General features: G+C 43.1%; 1 protein-coding gene across 11 annotated transcripts in view; it reads right to left on the reverse strand.

The window, feature by feature from the left end:
• Positions 1-19,228, reverse strand: part of rbfox1 (RNA binding fox-1 homolog 1) — a 401,841-nt gene that overhangs the window by 53,851 nt on the left and 328,762 nt on the right. For 10 of the 11 annotated variants that reach the window (XM_072692947.1, XM_072692950.1, XM_072692944.1 and 7 more), the window contains 2 exons: positions 15,238-15,477; positions 249-392 (listed from right to left, as the gene is read on the reverse strand). In XM_072692947.1, the coding sequence (XP_072549048.1) occupies positions 249-392; positions 15,238-15,477 (384 nt within the window). The remainder of the gene's footprint in view (positions 1-248; positions 393-15,237; positions 15,478-19,228) is intronic. The other variant, XM_072692943.1, reaches the window with a different exon arrangement.

The raw sequence follows: 19,228 nt of genomic DNA on the forward strand, positions 1-19,228 counted from the left end.
ATGTCAGGTGAGCATCTATGAGGCGTCTATAATGGACCATCCAAGTGATATCAATGTATTTCATGTGAGCCAGTTCTGTGCATAAAAAATGTCCTATAAATTGTCATCAACCTTTGATTAATATGCACTTAACCTTTATCCAGTTTCAATTTCAGCGCCCACTACTGAAAATGCCCCTCCCCACCCACCCTCCGCGCCCCTGCCTGCACTGAGGTGTGTAAAAGGTGAGGGGTCAGATAGATACTCACGCCAAACATTTGCCTGAGGTCTGGATCTCTGAACCTGAAAGGGATGTTGGAGACGTGGAGCCGCTTCGGCTGCGTCTTGTTTTCCGTGTTTTCGGACGACTGTGTCTGTTGCTGGCTGTCTGTCTGTGCTGCATCGTCTGTCTGCTGAGAGAGGGGGAGAACACTGAGATTCACAGACTGAACGATCCTCCGTCGGCTGTGCTGATGCCTTCTGGGTCAGCGCCGTTTCAACCCTGGCCTGGTCTCCCATGATGTTCCATGCTGCTGAATATTTCTCACTAGTATTCCACCAAGCGAGTGGAGAAGGTCTGTGTGTTAACTTTTACTCCACAGTGTGCTCATTTACATATCTCCGCCTATTCAGCCTTCCACCGTTTAGCTCCGCCCATCCACACTGAGGCTTTTATGAGGGTTACAGAGTGCACCATACGGGACAGCCAATCAGAGCTTATCTAGGTCTTAAAGGTGCCAGTTTAATTCTAAGAGGTAATTCTAAGTATCCACACTGACTTTTATAATAGACAGTACACCATATGGACAAAAGTATTGGGACACTTTTCCAATAAGTGTTTCATTCACTGTTGCTTTTAAAACCAAAGGTATTAAAAAGAGCTTATCCTGCTTTTGTTGGAGTAACTGTCTTTACTGTCCAGGGAGAAAGGCTTTCAGCAAGATTTTATAGCATTGCTGTGAGGATTTGATTGTATTCATCATTAAAAAATAAAATCCCAACTTATCCCAAAAGTATTAGAAGGAGCACCAGCGCCATCATTCGAGAGAGCACAGTTCTTCCCCTGCTCCACAGCTCGCTTAATGCTGGGGGCTTTATATCCCTCTAGCCCACATCTGGAATTAGGTATGGTGCCAATAGGTTCAGGTTTATGTTCATGCTCATATGCTCCACAGAATCCTATATCAGCGTCTCTATAGTGAATAGTCAAGCTGTGTGTGTGTGCATTTGCACATCTGCATCTGTGTCACCAATGGGTGCAGCTTAAAGCAGCTGAATGCATTCATTGGAATGGACGTCCACAAACATTTGTGTTTTTAGAAGAAAGAGGTTTTAAAAGAAAAAGGTTCCTTTAAAGTTCCTCAAAGTACCTTCAGAGGTTCCTCTACGGTCTCAAATTGAAGCTCCTAGAAGGTCTTTAAGGAACTTACAGTGAGAGCTCTACACGTTAACGTTAAAGCTGTAAAAGTTAACGTTACTGTGGCTGCGCCCCAACTCACACATGTCTTTACTGAGGCGACAGTGATGATTGCAGTTCTAAGGGTGGCTAGTTGTGTGTAGTACACAGTGTAGTAGTGTGTGGTTTGGGACACAGCCCCGCTAAAGCTAAAACGCCAGGCAGAAGACTCGCCAATGCTCAACTCCAGCTGCAAAAACTCCTATAACACAGCCATCTTGTAACATCACGTCCTGTGCTTGGTTCGCTTAGTGCTGAATTTCGTATTCTGGTGTGGACAGGGTATGGACAGTGGGTCAAGATGCCCACTGGTAGACCTGGGGACATGGAAATGTTTCAGCAGGGTTCACGGATGTGCTCGGGGTCACTCTGACGCTTTTGTTTAGCGAGCCTTGTCCCAAACCACACCCTACCACACTCGTTGTGTTCATACTTCAAACGAACCGCACCAAAGTTCTTTTAGAAACAGACTGAGACCCAACTCGCCTGCTCAGACGCTCAGTCTCGTGTGCAGCAGAGCTTGAAAGACAGCATTCACACCTATTCTAACAAAATGTGGTTGTGTGGTAGTGTGTGGTTTGGGACACAGCCCTGCTAAACTAAAGCGTCTAAGAGAAAGAGTGACCCCGAGCACATCCGTGAACCCCGCTGAAACAAGTCCCCAGGTCTACCAGTGGCCTGGGAACCAGGGAATCTTGACCCAGTGTCCATGCCCAATGACGAGACCCAGCTCACGCGGTCTTGGCCCGCTGGTTTGGTTCACACCAGAACTCGAAAGGCACCAGGGCTCGTTTTAACGGAGCCAAAGCTGATGAGTCTGAACACAGCCTACGTGCAGAGTAGCAGCACTCAAGAAGCATCAGTTCGTTAGGGTTATTAATGCAAATTATTAAGAAATTGGACCCTGTGATACATTAGATGAAGCTGCCGTAGTGCAGGAGTGAAGCTGCTCTGTGCCCGTCTCTCCATGAGGCCCAGTGGAGCCTGACTCCGTCTGAACAATACAGCCGGGGGGGGGTTCTTTTAACCACCTGCTCCTCCGGCCCCTAACTCCTATTTTACACACCAATATGAAAAACATATGTAGAGCACACACACACACACACACATTGAAACTGTGTGCCCCCCCATACACACTTCTATCTCTCTCTGTTTCACATATACTCCTCGCCCTCTCTCTCTCTCTCTCTCTCTCTCTCTACTCTGTGGTCACACATGACTGCTGGTCAGCTCTCTATGTCTATCTGTCTCAGAGCTGGACCTCCTGCCTGTGTGTAAGTGTGTGTGTGTGTGTGTGTGTGTGTGAGTGTGTGTGTGTGGGGAATGTTCATTAGCTATACATGCCCATACTGTCATTCTCATAAGAAAACCATATGGAGCTTACGGACATTAGAAAACGCTGGCTGTATTTTACACTGTGTGGCCGTGTGACCACTTCTAGATGAATGGACCAATAGGAACGCTCCGGAATGATCTGGAATAAAATCAGGGAGGGGTCTATATCAGGGAAAACTGGGAAGTTTGGGAATAAAAGAGTTGGATGGAATAATTAAGAGAGCTGCAGTGGAAACACACAGACTGAGCAGCTGTCCGTCACCTGAACGGAGCGTGTGGAGGAAACCGGTACAGGAGCCAGAAGCAACACGGCCTCACATCTGCAGCTCCATCAGTCTGGTGTGAGAGTGGAGAGCGGAGTTCTGTTAGTGTGAGGAGGAGGAGGAGTCTCATATGGACACTCCTACCTTTTTACAGTGGAACAGAAAGTACAAACCACTACAGCACAAACTGGCATGTCATCAAAATAAGAGTCACTAATACAAATGAATAAACTGTCAAAATAAAAGTCAGTCAAACGAACTGTCTAAAAAAATCACTACAAGTGAACAAACAGACTATGTCAAAATAAAAGTCGCTAACACAAATGAACAAACAAACAATGTCAAGATAAGAGTCACTAAAACAAATAAATTGTGTCAAAATAAAAGACACTCCGACTGGGTAAAAAAAAAATCACTAAAACAAGTGAACAATCAGACTCAAAATCAAATCAAAATAAGAGTCACTAAAACAAACAATGTCAAAATAAGAGTCACTAACACACACTATCAAACAGACCATGTCAAAAAAAGAGGCACTAAAACAGTGTCACTATAAGAGTCACTAACACACACTATCAAACAGACCATGTCAAAATAAGAGTCACTAACACACTATCAAACAGACCATGTCAAAATAAGAGTCACTAAAACAAACAATGTCAAAATAAGAGTCACTAACACACTATCAAACAGACCATGTCAAAATAAGAGTCACTAAAACAAACAATGTCAAAATAAGAGTCACTAACACAAACTATCAAACAGACCATGTCAAAATAAGAGGCACTAAAACAGTGTCACTATAAGAGTCACTAAAACAAACTATCAAACAGACCATGTCAAAAAAAGAGTCACTAATACAAACGAATAAACTCTGTCACAATAAAAGACACTCAAACCGGGTCAAAATAAAATCACTAAAACAAATGAACAAACAGACCATGTCAAACTAAAAGTCACTCTACCAAACAGATTCTGAACAAACCATACTTTACAGCGCACATTTGGTAACTAAGCCACACAACAGTGTTGTTTTCTTAAATCCAAAACATCAACGCACTGCACAGCAGGGCTGTCTGTGGCAAGAGCAAAAACAGCTACTCCACCAAAAGCAGGGTAAACTCTTTTTAATACCCTTGGTTTCAGAAGATGAGCAGGTGTCCCAATACTATTGTCCATACAGTGTCTGCGAGTGGGACTTTGTGTGTCTATGCGAATAGCTGTGTGTGTGTGTGTGTGTGTTTAAGTGCATGTGTGGTATTATCACAGGGAGCGCTCTGGGCTATTCCGACAGCAGCCACAACAGTGGCATTCATATAGCCGCGCTGGAGGGAGAAAAATACACTGGCTGCCTACTTGAATATGTAGATCACGTCATCATAATGATTACACAAGCCACGCCGTGAAGCCACCGGCTAAAAATGAGAAGAAGAGAGAGAGAGAGGGCTTGAAGAATTGCTCCGGTAGTCTTTCAAGACATGAAAGGCGTGGGGGATGAGGAAAAAAAGAAGAACAGAAAAAAAGAAGAAGCTGTCGTGTGTTATTACAAGTCATAAACAAAAGAACGCCCACTCCCGAACGCAAAGCGGGAAGAACAAAGGGAGATAAAACACCAAAGCAGCGCAGTAAACTATCAAATGTAAAACTGACAAGATGGGCTTTTATTGCCTTCGCAAAATTGCACTTTTCCACCATCGCACGAGTTGCGCTCGGTTTTAATGACGGCGAGAGAAGCCCTCCGGAAGAGACGGCGGTGGGATTATAATTGGAAATATGTGCTTTCTGCTTTATAGCTCCTTCAATAAAACAGTGGGGGAAGAATGCGGAGGGTCTTTAGGTGAGCCTCATAATGCGGTCCGCCGCGATACATCTGATCTTAAACATCTCATTTCATGCCCTGTGCGTGCGCCCCCCGTAATGGCTCAATTAATTGATTTCGGAATCAATTAATTGATCAGGCCGCGGGAGGAGCGCGTGGCGAGCGCCGTAGGAGGAGGAGGAGGAGGAGGAGGTGTGGGACTGATCCGTGTGTGATGAGACGAGACAGAAAGGCGGGGGAGAAATCTATAGGTCCCTTTTGTGTCGCCGTGGGCTGCCCAGCGCTCAGCAACCAAGGAGCAGCCAGGAAAGTTTCAACAGACTGAAACCGAGGCGAGGCGAGGTGCAGTCCTTCACCCGCCGTTTTTACCCCTCTCTCTCCAGGGAGATACACCTTGCTAGATACGGCCCAAGTCGAGGAGCTGCCGCCTCAGCCGAGCATCTCCATATTTCAACTCGCCGGGAAACGGAGCGATGCTCCTTCTTCTCCCGATAAACACTGATTACATCTACAACACGACTAAAGACAGGAGACCGATGGACTTGTGTTGGGAGAGGGAAGAGCAGGGAAAGAGGCGACTGGAAGAGAGGTAGAGAGAGAGAGCAGAGAGGGGGAAAAGGTAAAGAGAGAGGGGAGAGACAGAAAAGAGAAAGTGAGAGTGTGTGTGTGTGTGTGTGAGAGAGAGAGAGAGAGAGAGAGAGAGAGAGAGAGAAAAGGTAAAGAGAGAGGGGAGAGACAGAAAAGAGAAAGTGAGAGTGTGTGTGTGTGTGAGAGAGAGAGAGAGAGAGAGAGAGAGAGAGGTAAAGACAAACTAGGCAGAGGTAAAGAGAAAGTCAGAAAAAGACAGAGGCAGAAAAACAGAGGTAAAGAAAGAGAGAGCAGAGAGGAACAGGTTATAAAAGAGAGCAGATGTAAAGAGAAAGTGAGGGAGAGCGAGAGCGAGAGCGAGAGTGAGAGAGAGAGCAGAGGGGAAGAGGTAAAGAGAGAGGAGAGACAGAAAAAGAGAAAGTGAGTGTGTGAGGGAGAGAGAGAGAGGTAAAGACAAAAAGGAGCAGAGGTAAAGAGAAAGTTAGAAAAAGAGAGAGGAAGATAGAGAAAGGAGAGAGAGAGAGAGAGAGAGGTAAAGAAGAAGAGAGAGAGAAATGAAAGTTAAAAAAGAGTTAAAGACAGAGAGACAGAGTGAGCATATGTAAAGAGAGAGAGAGAGTGAGTGAGAGAGAGTGAGAGAGAGAGAGAGAGAGAGAGAGAGAGAGAGAGAGAGAGGGAAAAAGAAAAGAAAAGGAGGGAAATACAGAAAGAGTGGAGGAAAAGAGAAAGTGAGAGAGAGAAAGAGAGAGCCAGAGTGTGTGAGCTGAGGAAGATCTTTAAATCTCTGGAATTAAAGAAGAGAGAGAGTTGGGTAGAGAGAGACTGACAGAGGGAGAGAGTATCTGTGTTTGTGTGCGAGAGAGAGAGAGAGATAGTAAGAGGAAGAGTGTGTGTGTGTGTGTGTGTCTGAGAAAGAGGAGAGAGTGAGAGTGGGGTAGAGAGTATCTGTGTGTGTGTGAGAGAGAGAGAAAGAGTATCTATGTGTGTGTGTGAGAGAGAGAGAGAGAGTATCTGTGTGTGTGTGTGTGTGTGTGTGTGTGTGTGCGCACGAGAGAGAGCGATAAGGACAGTGTGTGACAGGACAGAGCAGATCAGTGTGAGAGAGCTACTCAATTACAGATTGGAGACGCTGGAGTCGAGTGTTTACCATTCATTGATCTCACGCTGAGTGCTAAACAGCAAACAGCGACACACACACACACACACATACACACACACACACACACACACACACACACACACACACAGTGACAGGTATGTGCCCTGTTTGCTGAGGTGTGCATGCACACACACATGCCAAGCTCTCTGCTTTTAGAGCAAAAGAACCACACACACACAAACACACACACACACACACACACATTGTATCACATATGTAATAGCATCTAGCAAACACCAGCTAGGATATTAACCACTAACTAACAACATCTAGTTAACATCTGGTTAACGTCAGCAAGAAAAGTTAACATCAGCTCCAGAATCCGACTAACATCAGTTAAAGTAGGTAACATCTAGTAACATCTAGACAAAAGCAGTTTAACATCTAGTCAACGTCCGCTTAGGTGGTTAACATCTAGCATACATCAGCAAGAGCAGTTTAACATCTAGTTAACAGCAGCTTAAGTAGTTAACATTTACCCAACATCAGCAAGATTATTAAGAACTAGCTGACATCCGATAAAGTAGTTAACCTCTAACCAACATCAGCTAGTTCACATCTAGTCAACATCCGCAAGAGCAGTTTAACATCTAGCAAACAACAGCCAGGGTATTGACAACCAGATAAAAAATATAGATTAAGTAGTTAAGCTAGCTAGTTAACATTTTGTCAACGTCAGCGTAAGTAGTTAACATCTAGTATATATCAAATAGTTAACATTAAATCAATGTCAACGTAAGTAGTTAACATCTAGTATATATCAAATAGTTAACATCAAATCAATGTCAGCGTAAGTAGTTAACATCTAGTACATATAAAAAAGTTAACATCAAATCAATGTCAGCGTAAGTAGTTAACATCTAGTACATATAAAAAAGTTAACATCAAATCAATGTCAGCGTAAGTAGTTAATATCTAGCAAACATAAATTAGTTAACATCTAGTCAATGTCAGCTTAAGTAGTTAACATCTAGCAAACATCAGCTAGATAACATCTAGTCAATGTCAGCTTAAGTAGTTAACATCTAGCAAACGTCAGCTAGACAACATCTAGTCAATGTCAGCTTAAGTAGTTAACATCTAGCAAACGTCAGCTAGACAACATCTAGTCAATGTCAGCTTAAGTAGTTAACATCTAGCAAACGTCAGCTAGACAACATTTTGTCAACGTCAGCGTAAGTAGTTAACATCTAGTATATATCAAATAGTTAACATCAAATCAATGTCAGCGTAAGTAGTTAATATCTAGCAAACATAAATTAGTTAACATCTAGTCAATGTCAGCTTAAGTAGTTAACATCTAGCAAACGTCAGCTAGATAACATTTTGTCAACATCAGCATAAGTAATTAACATCTAGTATATATCAAATAGTTAACATCTAGTCAATGTCAGCTTAAGTAGTTAATATCTAGTAAACATCATCTACATAACATCTAGTCAATGTCTGCTTAAGCAGTTTAACATCTAGTTAACAGCAAGCAAACATCAGCGAGAGCACATACACACACACACACACACACACACACACACACACATACAAGTACACACATACGGCTGGCCTGGATGGAAACAGCCATACATCACCGAGCCACACAAGGCCTCAGTCGCTGTAAAACACTACACTTCCCAGCGGACCGAGAGGTGAAAGGGAACATGGCCTAATTAAATTCCTCCCAGCTGATTGGCCTGTTTTGTTTAATCACGGCTTTTAAATGACGGAGCTTCTGTAAGCTGATCCACAACAGAGGGCGCAGAGACGCGAGCGCCGCCGATCCAATAAACACACATTTTAGCTTGTTCGTTTCGAGCGGGGACAGAAAACCTAAAAAAAACCACTCCTGCCAAGGAAGGCGGAATTCTGCCAAGGCCCGTAAATCCAGCTCCAGTTCGATACTTAACCCAGTTAAAAGCAAAAGCAATATCTCCATTCCTTTCCCAAAACAATCCCGGGCCGCGTGCCAAGTTAAAAAATACAGTCTGTGTGTATATAGCATGCAACCAGCTGACACTTCAAACCGCATGCCATCTGCGTGGCGTTTTTCTTTCTTTTTTTTTTTTTCTCCGGCAGAAGATTCTGCCACTTCAAACGTGACAATAAACAAATACGGAAAAAAAGGAAACATGTTCACTTCCACGGAATTGTCTCTGCATCAAAAGACTCATCTAATCACCGCTGAGTGAAACAGATATGTGTTTATGTAGCTTAAAAAAAATAAAATAAACATTTGTGGAAAAATAAGCCTGTGTGCACAACACGCCTCACTGTCTCTCAGAAATGCACACACTCTCACACACACACTCACACACACACTCACACACAAGCCCACAACACAATCTGCTTCTCGCTTGAACTGGCCACCCAACAAACATGACAACATCGAGTGACAGAGGACAGAGATGGAGAGAAACAACTCCAGAATGGACCATCATGAAATAAAATAATAATAAATTATATTATATATATATATATATATATACACACACACACACACACATATATATGTATGTATAAAAAAAGTAAAATGTGTAAAAACGCCCAGCTTTGACGGATCAGCAAGAGATTATTATTATTATATGACTGAAAAAAGTATCAAATCTAATTACACAACACAGTCAAAACACAGCAAAAAATCTTTGGTATAAAAGAAAAAGTGATGTGATGAATAAAATAAAAAAAAAAAAGATATATATATACATTAAACAATACAAATTAGAATATTAAAGATAAGGACAAAAGAAGTACACAAAATACATAGAAAACTGCCATCTAAGAATGTAAGTGGTGTGATTAAAGCCTGTTAGCCGCTTCGACTCGAATAAAAACAATTCGCCTAGAGAACGAAAGTAAGGTTGGGTTCTAAAGTCGGTACTTTTAAGTGTACCCATCGAACTATGCCAGTTCTATGAGACAATACAGGTAAAGGAATGAAAAGGAATATGCCTTAAACATTAAGCTAGACCTGTTCGAATGGTTCAGACAGAAAACGCTTTTCTCTATTATCATTATTCATGGCCGATTTCGGTTCATTCGCGCTACCACAAGTATATACAAACCAACGCTCCAGTGACGCATTACCACATTGGCCGTATTTTAAAACTACATAAAACACATTTTAAAACACATATAAAACTACAAATCAGTTCACCTAATCATCCTCAGTCATCTTCAGTGAAATATTAGAGGCTTCTTTACTCATCTTGAGGTCTGATCTTAGGCTGGACTTGCTAGAACAGCCTGATTTGGTCATGCTGGCAGATGTTTTAAATGTTCTCCACTTGTAAATGATTTAGCGGACAGTGGAACAGCTGATTTCTTCGTGTTCTGAGATCTTTTTAAATGCTTCCCAGACTCCTCTGCATCTACAACCTTCCTTCTGAAGGTCTCATAGAGAGCTCTTTGGATCTGGTCATGATGGTGATCTGCACCACTCATTTCTTCAACAATCAAGAGCAGACCAGACTAAACGTCTGAGGTTTGAAGAAGATTTTTAGGATTTTCAGACCTTTTAAGTAGCAATAAATGTGGGTGTGTCCTATTTGTCCACCTTATTTTACTTTTTTAATCGTCATATTACCTCCATCTCTCAATACCGTCCAAAATGAAGATCAAATGTCCAGATGTTCACATCAGCAACGGTGTGATTCAACCTGCACTAACACAGAGTGTACAGTGGCCTTCCAGCTCAGTCTAAAGCAGAAGTGAGCTGAAGGAAGCTCTACTGCCCCGTTTCGTTGCCTCCAGAGGTCCAGGCTGCTACAGGGCAAGCAGATGAGGCACATGTGTGTGTGTGTGTGTGTGTGTGTGTGTGTGTGTGTGTGCTCCCTGTGGGAAACACGGCTCGCGCTCTCCCAGGACGAGGATGAGTATGGCAGAGGCGTTTCTCTCGGGAGTGCACAGTGTGGAAGGCCAGTGGAGCGAGACAGCCAGCAGGCCAGCATACAAACACACTGACCTCCAGACAGGCCAGTCCAGCGGTGCTGGGAGCAGATGAGCGTTACTCAGGCACTGACCACTGAGGCCAGAGAAACGGGCCACCGCTGAAGTCTGTCTTCATTCAGGAGCAGATAGAATTAGACTTTTAATATCGATATGTGGAAGTATCGTGACTCTGTCTTGCACTCTGTCTTCAGCTCCTGCTGTTCTGATTGGATACTATGTCAGCTTTTTACTAACTGAGACTTTATACACAATGTGGTGTTTTTATACTGTGAGTTTTTGTAAAAATGTGAATAAAAAATTGCAATATGTAGCCTTGCTTACAGTATCGCAATATATCGAGATATATAGAATCGTAACGCCTGTATCATGATGCGTATTGTCTCGCCAGGCCCTACTACCACTCAGTCAATTCAGCCAGATTTACCATGGTTAAAAGGGTTAAATCCAAAGCCATTAACAAAGTCGGGTTAGGAATTATTACTAGTAACTACCTTTATTTATAAAACCACACATTATTGTGGCCTACGACCCAATCCGAGTACCTTTATACTGAGTATCGGCTGATCCGATCTGATCCGTACTGATCCAAACTTTATGTTATTAAAAATTAGACATTCACACATTTTACTTACAAGCTGTCACACATATTACTGTAAGTAAAATCCCTTTATTTTTACTCTCATTCTGGATTGACTGATTTAGTTTAGTAGAGACTTTTTTTAAATTGACTGTTTATAGTGTTTAATATCCTATAATCCAGTCTGACTCACATCCCTGACCAACCAGCTCCCAGCCCCTTTACAACCCTGCAGTCTAATCACTTCCTGTGTAAGTGTGTGTGTAAAGTTGTACACACTCTGGACTGAAATCTGATGTTGAATAACTGTTTTATAGTGAGGTTTATGTCCTATGATTTGGTTTCCTATAGCTTTGGGGAATTAGCATTAGCCTTCTCCTCTCAAAGTAAGTTAAGCGGTTCTCCTGCTGTTTTGCGATTGTTTGGTTTTTTAACCAGCCATAACTTCAGAATAAAGATGTGGTGGAAGTGTATTTCTCCACATGGTTTAGATGGTTTTGAAAAAAAAGGAGCAGAAAACAGACAAACATCTGCAAGAAATGCTGCTGAAATGGTCTAGAACTACAGATATTACCTAAGTTTTCACATTTCACTGTAACTGTTGTGCTGCCTTCTGAAAAGGCTCCTCACTGCTGCTCACTGGGCCGGGAATAGCATCCATTAATGGAACACAGCGGTGAAAACAAAGGATCTGAGCTGGCTCAGGCTTAAAAACTGCCTGTTTCAGCCCTGATCCAGATTTCTGATATCGGTCCACATCCCTCCACTTTGATTTTTTTAGACCTCAATGAATGAATGTACAGACGTCAATTTGGTGCCAGACTCTGAACTGATGGTGAATTTTGAAAATTAAAAAACGGGACTGACATCAAAAACCAACAGTGGTTTATTAACATCATGACTACAAACGAACAACACACGAACGTCTAGCAACATTAGAATTTCACCCTGCATGGATGTTCACATGACATCACTGCTGTGTGCTATAAAAAATGCTCATTAATGGCACCTAGAGGACACCAGGGGGCATTCTGCCAGAAGATTCTGCACAGTGGAAAAAACAAAGGATCGGAACAGGGTTCGACTTAAAACAGTTGACAGTGGAACAGACAGTGGGTCATATGTTAGATAGTGTTGTTTGATAGGGTTCACGTACCCTAAGCAAACCCTGCAATGAGTTTGAATATCCGAACATTCGAACAACCAGGCCCATCCCTAAGCCCTTAGCTGAGGGGTGTCCTGAATCACCACCACCACCACCACCACCGAGTCTGTGCCCGGGTAGAGAGAAGGCAGGTAAGCTGTGAAATGTGCAGAGAGACTTCTGTGGACTTTAGTGAGAAAAGACGTAGCTCTGAAAACAACTAGACCCGGATGAGGTCATAGCTTTGGAAGGTGGTGTAGTTTAGCCTTCTCCATAGAACCACGCAGACGGGGAGTGAGGCAAAGAAAATAGGGGGAGAAGGGGAGAGAGAGTGAACACAGAAGGGAGAGAAAGGAGGAGGGGGGTTTAATGACTTTTCCAGATGTGGTTTTGCTCCCTTTCTGCCTGCCACCAAAGCGAAATGTGAATGTGAAGGTAGAATATGCAGTCACATCTGGCCCCTACTGTGCCGAGGAAAACTCACATTTTCCCTCCTAATAAAGCACAAGAGTTTAGCGGGTTTTGTTTTCTACACTGCGAACGAAAAGGTTCTGAATAGCACCAAAGGAGCACAACAGTGGTATGCTTTCTGCTGCAGTGTGTGCTGCACAGGGTTCACCTTCATGGGGATTATATACAATATGCATTAGAATCATAACAATAACAATAACAACACTAAGCTATAAAAGGACTGTACAGTAAAAGAAGCTGAACTGTAAATAACCATTAAACATTTAAACGGTTCTTTAAGCTGCTACGGTTCTAATTAGAACCCGCTGTTTTTACCTCTAGCATCATATAACATCAATATAACATCAACCGATTTCCTTCATTTTCTCTAAATCTGCAGACTCAGAACTGTCGAAGCAGCCGTAGTACCTCTGAGGGCGTTTCCACACACAAGTCCACCCCTAGGGCCTTTTCTGGGCTTGTTTGGGGGAAGGGCTTATTATACTGGTTTGCTTCGACACATTAGAATCCCATTCGAACCGTGGATCGATTGTACAATTTCTAACGTCACTGTTCTGGACGCGTTGTAGTAAAATAGGTAGTAAAATAGGTAGGATCTAGATTTGGTGGTGAAGGAAACATGCAAATTCCTTGCAGCAGATATTTTTGGCCGTGCAGGCGATCAGTCGAAGCAGTCACATGACAAAATGAACCAATGACGGAACCCAACAGCGGGCCCCCCCAGACTCCGCTTGAAAGTAGAGCGCAAACCCCAGACCAGAGATTTTGAGACAATTAGAGGCCAGTGCTTTGGACCGCTCCTGGGCTTGAGAACAGCTTTCACAACTGACCAATAGTACCGAACTGAGCAAGCGTTCCCAGGATCCAGAAAAAATGTTAGTGTAAAAAACGCTCCCCTAAAAAAATAAAACTTCAACATCAGGCTTTTCAGTCTGCTGGTTTTGGTCACCATACCTCTCAACGAAATGTTTTTATTTTACGTCAATATGACGCTGGCCTGTGACGTTTGGAAGACGTTGGGTATTGCTCATCACTCCTCACAACCTTAGTGTCGGTATTTTACGGCATTATGACAGCGCAATGTGACATTTAAAAGATGTTGCGCTGTAATGTCGGACAGACGTTGAATTTTAATTGACAACGCAAACATTCGGTTCAACTTTAAAACCCTGTATGACGTTGGCATGCACCATTTGGAAGATGTTGGATTTTGGTTGGAGTTGGTTTACTAATGACACGTTGGAAGACGTTCGGTTTTGGTGTTGGTATTTTACGGCTTTATGACGGTGGCATGTGACGTTCGGAAGACGTTGGACTCCAATGTCGGACAAGGGCATTTTAATTGACAATGAAAACCGGTTCAACTTCAAAACTCTGTATGATGTTGGCATGCAACATTTGGAAGATGTTGGATTTTAGTCACTACAACTCTGTTGTAGTACAACTGTTGGTATTTTTACGGCATTATATGTGACGTTTGAAAGATGTTGGACTGTAATGTTTAACGTTAAAACATTGTGTCAGATGTTTCGGTCTGGTTTTGGTCACCATACCTATCAACTAGATGTTTTTTATTTTACGGCAATATGACGGTTGACGTGACATTTGGAAGATGTTGGCTTTTGGTTACTAAAAACACGTTGGAAGACGTTGGGTTTTGGTCACCACAATTTAAAACTAACTGTTGACACTGTAAGGCATTATGACGGTCGCATGTGATATTAGGAAGAAGTTGGACTTTAATGTCAGACAGACGTTGAACTTTTTTACATTAAAACCCAGCGTCAGATATTTTGGTCTGCTGGTTTTGGTCACCATACCTATCAACTAAACGTTTTTATTTTACATTAATATGACGTTGACATGCGACATTTGGAAGATGTTGGATTTTTGTTACTGAATAACAACCTCAAACCAACATAATATCAACGTCAGCTGTCTTCACTATTCTACGTCAAACTAATATTGGCATTAGACGTTGTTTTGACTTTAGATTCTGATAACCTGATGTCACAACAACGTCTACAGATGTTAAAGGGCAGCCGAGTGCACTTTTTTAAAGTTTGGGTTATGCATTTCTACAAAAAAAAAAAGAAATCTCTTTGCACATCCTTCTTTAACTGCACTGTCCTCTAGATAACGCGATATGCTTTATGGAGCCGAAAATATTGAAGGCCTCGCCCATCCCCCCCCCCCCCTCCTTAAATCTGTGCAAAGTGAAAGAACACCAAAATATTCAATTATTAACGCCGATGCCCTAAAACATATAAAAGATTCAGACAGTGTGGGCCAGCGACTCACTGAGGAGAGAAGATCTGAGAGACTCAATTCCTCTGCAGAGGAGAGGGACAGAGAGAGAGAGAGAGAGAGAGAGAGAGAGAGAGAGAGAGAGAGAGAGAGAGAAATACAACCACAAAGCTGTAGAGACATATAGACAGAGCCAATCAGCCATGGTGTGTGTGTGTGTGTGTGTACTGTGCTGTGTTGTGTGTGTGAGTGCTTACTGTGGCTGTGCCGGAGACGGTCTGTACACTGGTGTCTGCGCTGGGCTCGCTGTGTGACTGCGCTGGGGGGTACATGTTCAGCGTGTGGTCGGGCACAGCAGTCTGGCCCGGGTATTCTGGAGCTGGGTGGGGGTGCGAGGCTGGGTACTCAGCAGGGATGCCGTTCTGAGGGGGAGCGAACTGGGCGGAGGGGTAAGGCTGGGCCATGGGCTCTGGGGGTGCTGGGGCGTCCTGATTACCCTTCAAAACAAAACAGAGAGAGAGAGAAAGAGAGAGAAAGTTTAGAGATATGTCCTGCAGGAAATAAAAAAAGGGATAGCAGGCAAAATCCTCAGATAGGCCAAGTCGCATCCTGGCTTATTTTAAAATCGAAAAAATCACCAAATACGACATTTGCTCTGAATCAGGAGAGAGCAGCTGGTTAGCATTAGCTTAGTTAGCAGGATAACTCTTAACTAGTCTGCTCACCAAAGGAGAAGAGCAGCATGGGGCCAGCTTTTTAACCACCATGTCCATCAAGGCCCAGCTTAGACCGTCTGAAACCAGATACCAGCAAAATGTCACCGTAAGTGACCTGTGCATGCTATACTCCACCCACAAATATGTTCTTCCATAGCTACTGTTGCTAGGTTGGACAAGCTTCACAAAATGAAGAAATCAAATCACTCTTTTTTTTAGATGTTAGATGTTCTGCAGAGGTCAGCTCACACTCCCTAACTACCTGACTAATGCACCTGACCCAGCCAATCAAGGCCTTCCGGGGATGTCAGTTAGCTGGAGCAGCTAGTCGGCGGTGAGTTACGTAACTAGACCGCAGTAAAACAGCATTAGCCCGAGCAGCTTGAATCTTGTAAGGTTCTAACAATGTAATTAATGGGTTACACTCTATCTAAAAGGCATAGCTAATTAAAAAACGCTGCTCATTCATGCTTTGAATGCTTATTTTCTTGATCTAGAAGATGCTTCTGAAGATTTTTTTTTGCTCTTCTGTTGGCCTAGAGCTTGACTGACTTGACTAGCCAAGGCCGCATGCACAGATTTGGACAGCGGCAGGCATCTGGATGCATGAAGCAGAGCAAAAGCAAGAGATTTAAGCTGTTTTTCCGGGGCTGTTTCATGACTAGCCTAGCTCAAGTAGCATCAGTCTTGCAGTCTCGCAGGCCAATGCAGATGCGAAAGTTTCCCAGCCTCAAACTCTGGCTCCCAGGGACGTCCTGGAGAACGGAATTACTTCTCTGGTACGTGTCGCGCCGCTAACAAATGAACAAGCACGTCTGCTGGAAAACACGTCCCGTACACAACGCGCAGAGAGACCTTTATTTCAGGCGGAGCTTTCTTATTCAATCACGCCTCGTTTGGTCGCTGCCGAAGCACCTGGATTATCCACTTAGGCACGGAGACGTCTCCCCCATCTCGCTCCAGGTGGATGGCAAATCCATCGCAAATTTTCACTTTGCATGCCAAGACAGAAGGGCTACAACGGCTCCGCGTCGGAGCAGCCCGTCCACAAACGAAGCCGTGTTGTAGACCAGCGAGTGAGAATCCACCACGGGCTTCGATGCTGCATGTCCTGCTGCTGCAGGCGTCGGGAAAACAAGCGCTAAAAAGCGCACTGCGCATGCAAATCAACATCGCCGGCCCGGATTGCTTTATGCAGATCCCGCACTTTATGTGACATCCATTTTAAAAAAGGGAGTGTTTTATACATTCAGGCCTTGTACGCAGTCGGCTGGGCCAGGCTGTGTCCGTGTGGTGTTGTGTAGCAGCGACAGTGGACTACTTCTGCTGGCAGTACACTTAATGTAAAACGCCACATACGAAATCAATCTGCAGGGGGGGGGCACAAGCTGTGACATCATCGTCTGGACATTTGCATCTCACAACCTTGGAAGGGGAACATTCTGAGCCTGTACCTGACTCTCACACAAACACACACACACACACACACACACACACACACACACACACACACACACGAACACACACATACAATCACATGAATGCATCTACTAGTACATACACATAGTAGCTCTGTCTTTCTTTTTTCATTTGTCCCCAACTTTGGCATGTCCAAGTCTTTTATCAAGGGCATTTTCACACCTAGGGTCCGAACCAAGGATCATGTCTCCCAGTTTTAACCCACCCATTTGCACTAGTAATGCTCCTGACACCAGGAGGGTCTCCTCCGATACAGGCAAAGCCAGCCACCACCTCTTTTTATATGCTGCCAATGCGATATATGCCAATGCAATGCCCCAGCTCCACCATACCAGCTAACAGATGCCTGATGACAAATCAGCAGGGCTCGGGATTCGAACTTGCTATTGTGGAACCATATGCCAGTTTAATCAGTCCACAAATCAAACAAGATGCTACCATTGCTATTAAGGGTGACGGCTAGGACACCCTAGGTCAGCCACCCTCATCTTTAGAAACCGCCGCTAAAACACACTTGAAGGAGAAGGCTAACTGCCTATTCTGTACCTGTGTTGGCTAACATCATGCTTAGCAATAGAGAGGAAAGTGAGGGCCACCCAGGAAAAGAAAGGCCAATTAGGCCCTATTGGACTCCCATCCATGTCTGACTGCTCAAGACTCCCGATGATGGAGCCGATGCTTAGACAGTCACTCCACCTTACGCTGATTCCAATAGTAATTTTTTTTCCTTTGAATATTCAATCATAAACGTAGAAATAACTAAAGAAAACAGAAGGTATACAAAGCTGCCTGCTGCAGTGATGGACCTTACAAGATGAATACGCAGGTGTGCGAACGTGGGAAGCTAGAGGAGGGATGAGCAATCCCACACGCGCTGAGTAGTTTGATGCAAAGTGCACAGATGAGCCTCTCCTCATATATTCCAAACAAAACACACTGCTGTCATCTCCTCTCCCTCTTCCCTTCTCATCCTCTGCTCTCCTCTCTCCTCCCTCCTCTTTTTCTCATTCAACTCACTCAACTCCTCCAGAGCTCTGAAAGAGAAGGCAATAAAGAGGCTCCTGGATTCAGAGACTGGTGCGAATGGGGGGGGATTGGGAGGGAGATGCAGGCTCACGGGAGATACCGTAAGGTGCTACTCTGTAAACGGCCCCTTGTTAAAAAAAAGAGAGAGAGAGAGAGAGAGAGAGAGAGAGAGAACTCCCTGCTGCTCCCAAAGCAGATGTTACACGCATCACACTGTTTTCTATTAACGCCATCAGCACATTTCCACGGCACCTTCGTTTAGATTTGAGAGCAGACGCCTCGCACCCGTAATTAGGCTATCATTTGATTAGGAGTGCTAAACTCTTTAGGCACGAGTGTCAAAGAACAGCGAGGGGAGGGTGGAGGGGCACGGATAGAAAAAAAAAGGAAAAAGAAAGAAAGATAGAAAAGAAGAAGAAAGAAGAAAAGAATCAAAGAATTAAAAAAATAATGAAAGAAAGCATCAAAGACAGAAACACAGATGAAAGAAAAAGGAAAAAAAAAGAAAATTAGGAAGAAAGAAAGAATATAAAAAGAAAGTAATAAAGAATAAAAAAGAAAGAAAGACGAAAGAAAGAAAAATAATAAAAATGAAAGAAAGAATAAAAAAAGAAAGAAAGATGAAAGAAAGAAAAATAATAAAAATGAAAGAAAGAATAAAAAAAGAAAGAAAGATGAAAGAAAGAAAAATAAAAATGAAAGAAAGAATGAAAGAAAAAGAAAGAAAAGAAAGATGAAAGAAAGAAAAATAAAAATGAAAGAAAGAATAAAAATGAAAAAATGAATAAAAATGAAAAAATGAAAGAAAGAATAAAAAGAAAGATGAAAGAAAGAAAGAATAAAAAAATGAAAGAAAGATAAAAGAAAGATGAAAGAAAGAGAAAAAAACCAAAAAAAAACTTCACAAAAAGTTACGCAAAAAAAAAGTGATCGGAAGGGAACAAACTGAAAAAACAGACAAAGAAAGAAACAGCAATAAAGATGGATAAAGAACGAAGGAATAAAGAATCAGAGAAAGAAAAAAAGG

This window comes from Salminus brasiliensis, chromosome 12 (genome assembly GCF_030463535.1).
Source record: "Salminus brasiliensis chromosome 12, fSalBra1.hap2, whole genome shotgun sequence".
NCBI classification, from domain to species: domain Eukaryota; kingdom Metazoa; phylum Chordata; class Actinopteri; order Characiformes; family Bryconidae; genus Salminus; species Salminus brasiliensis.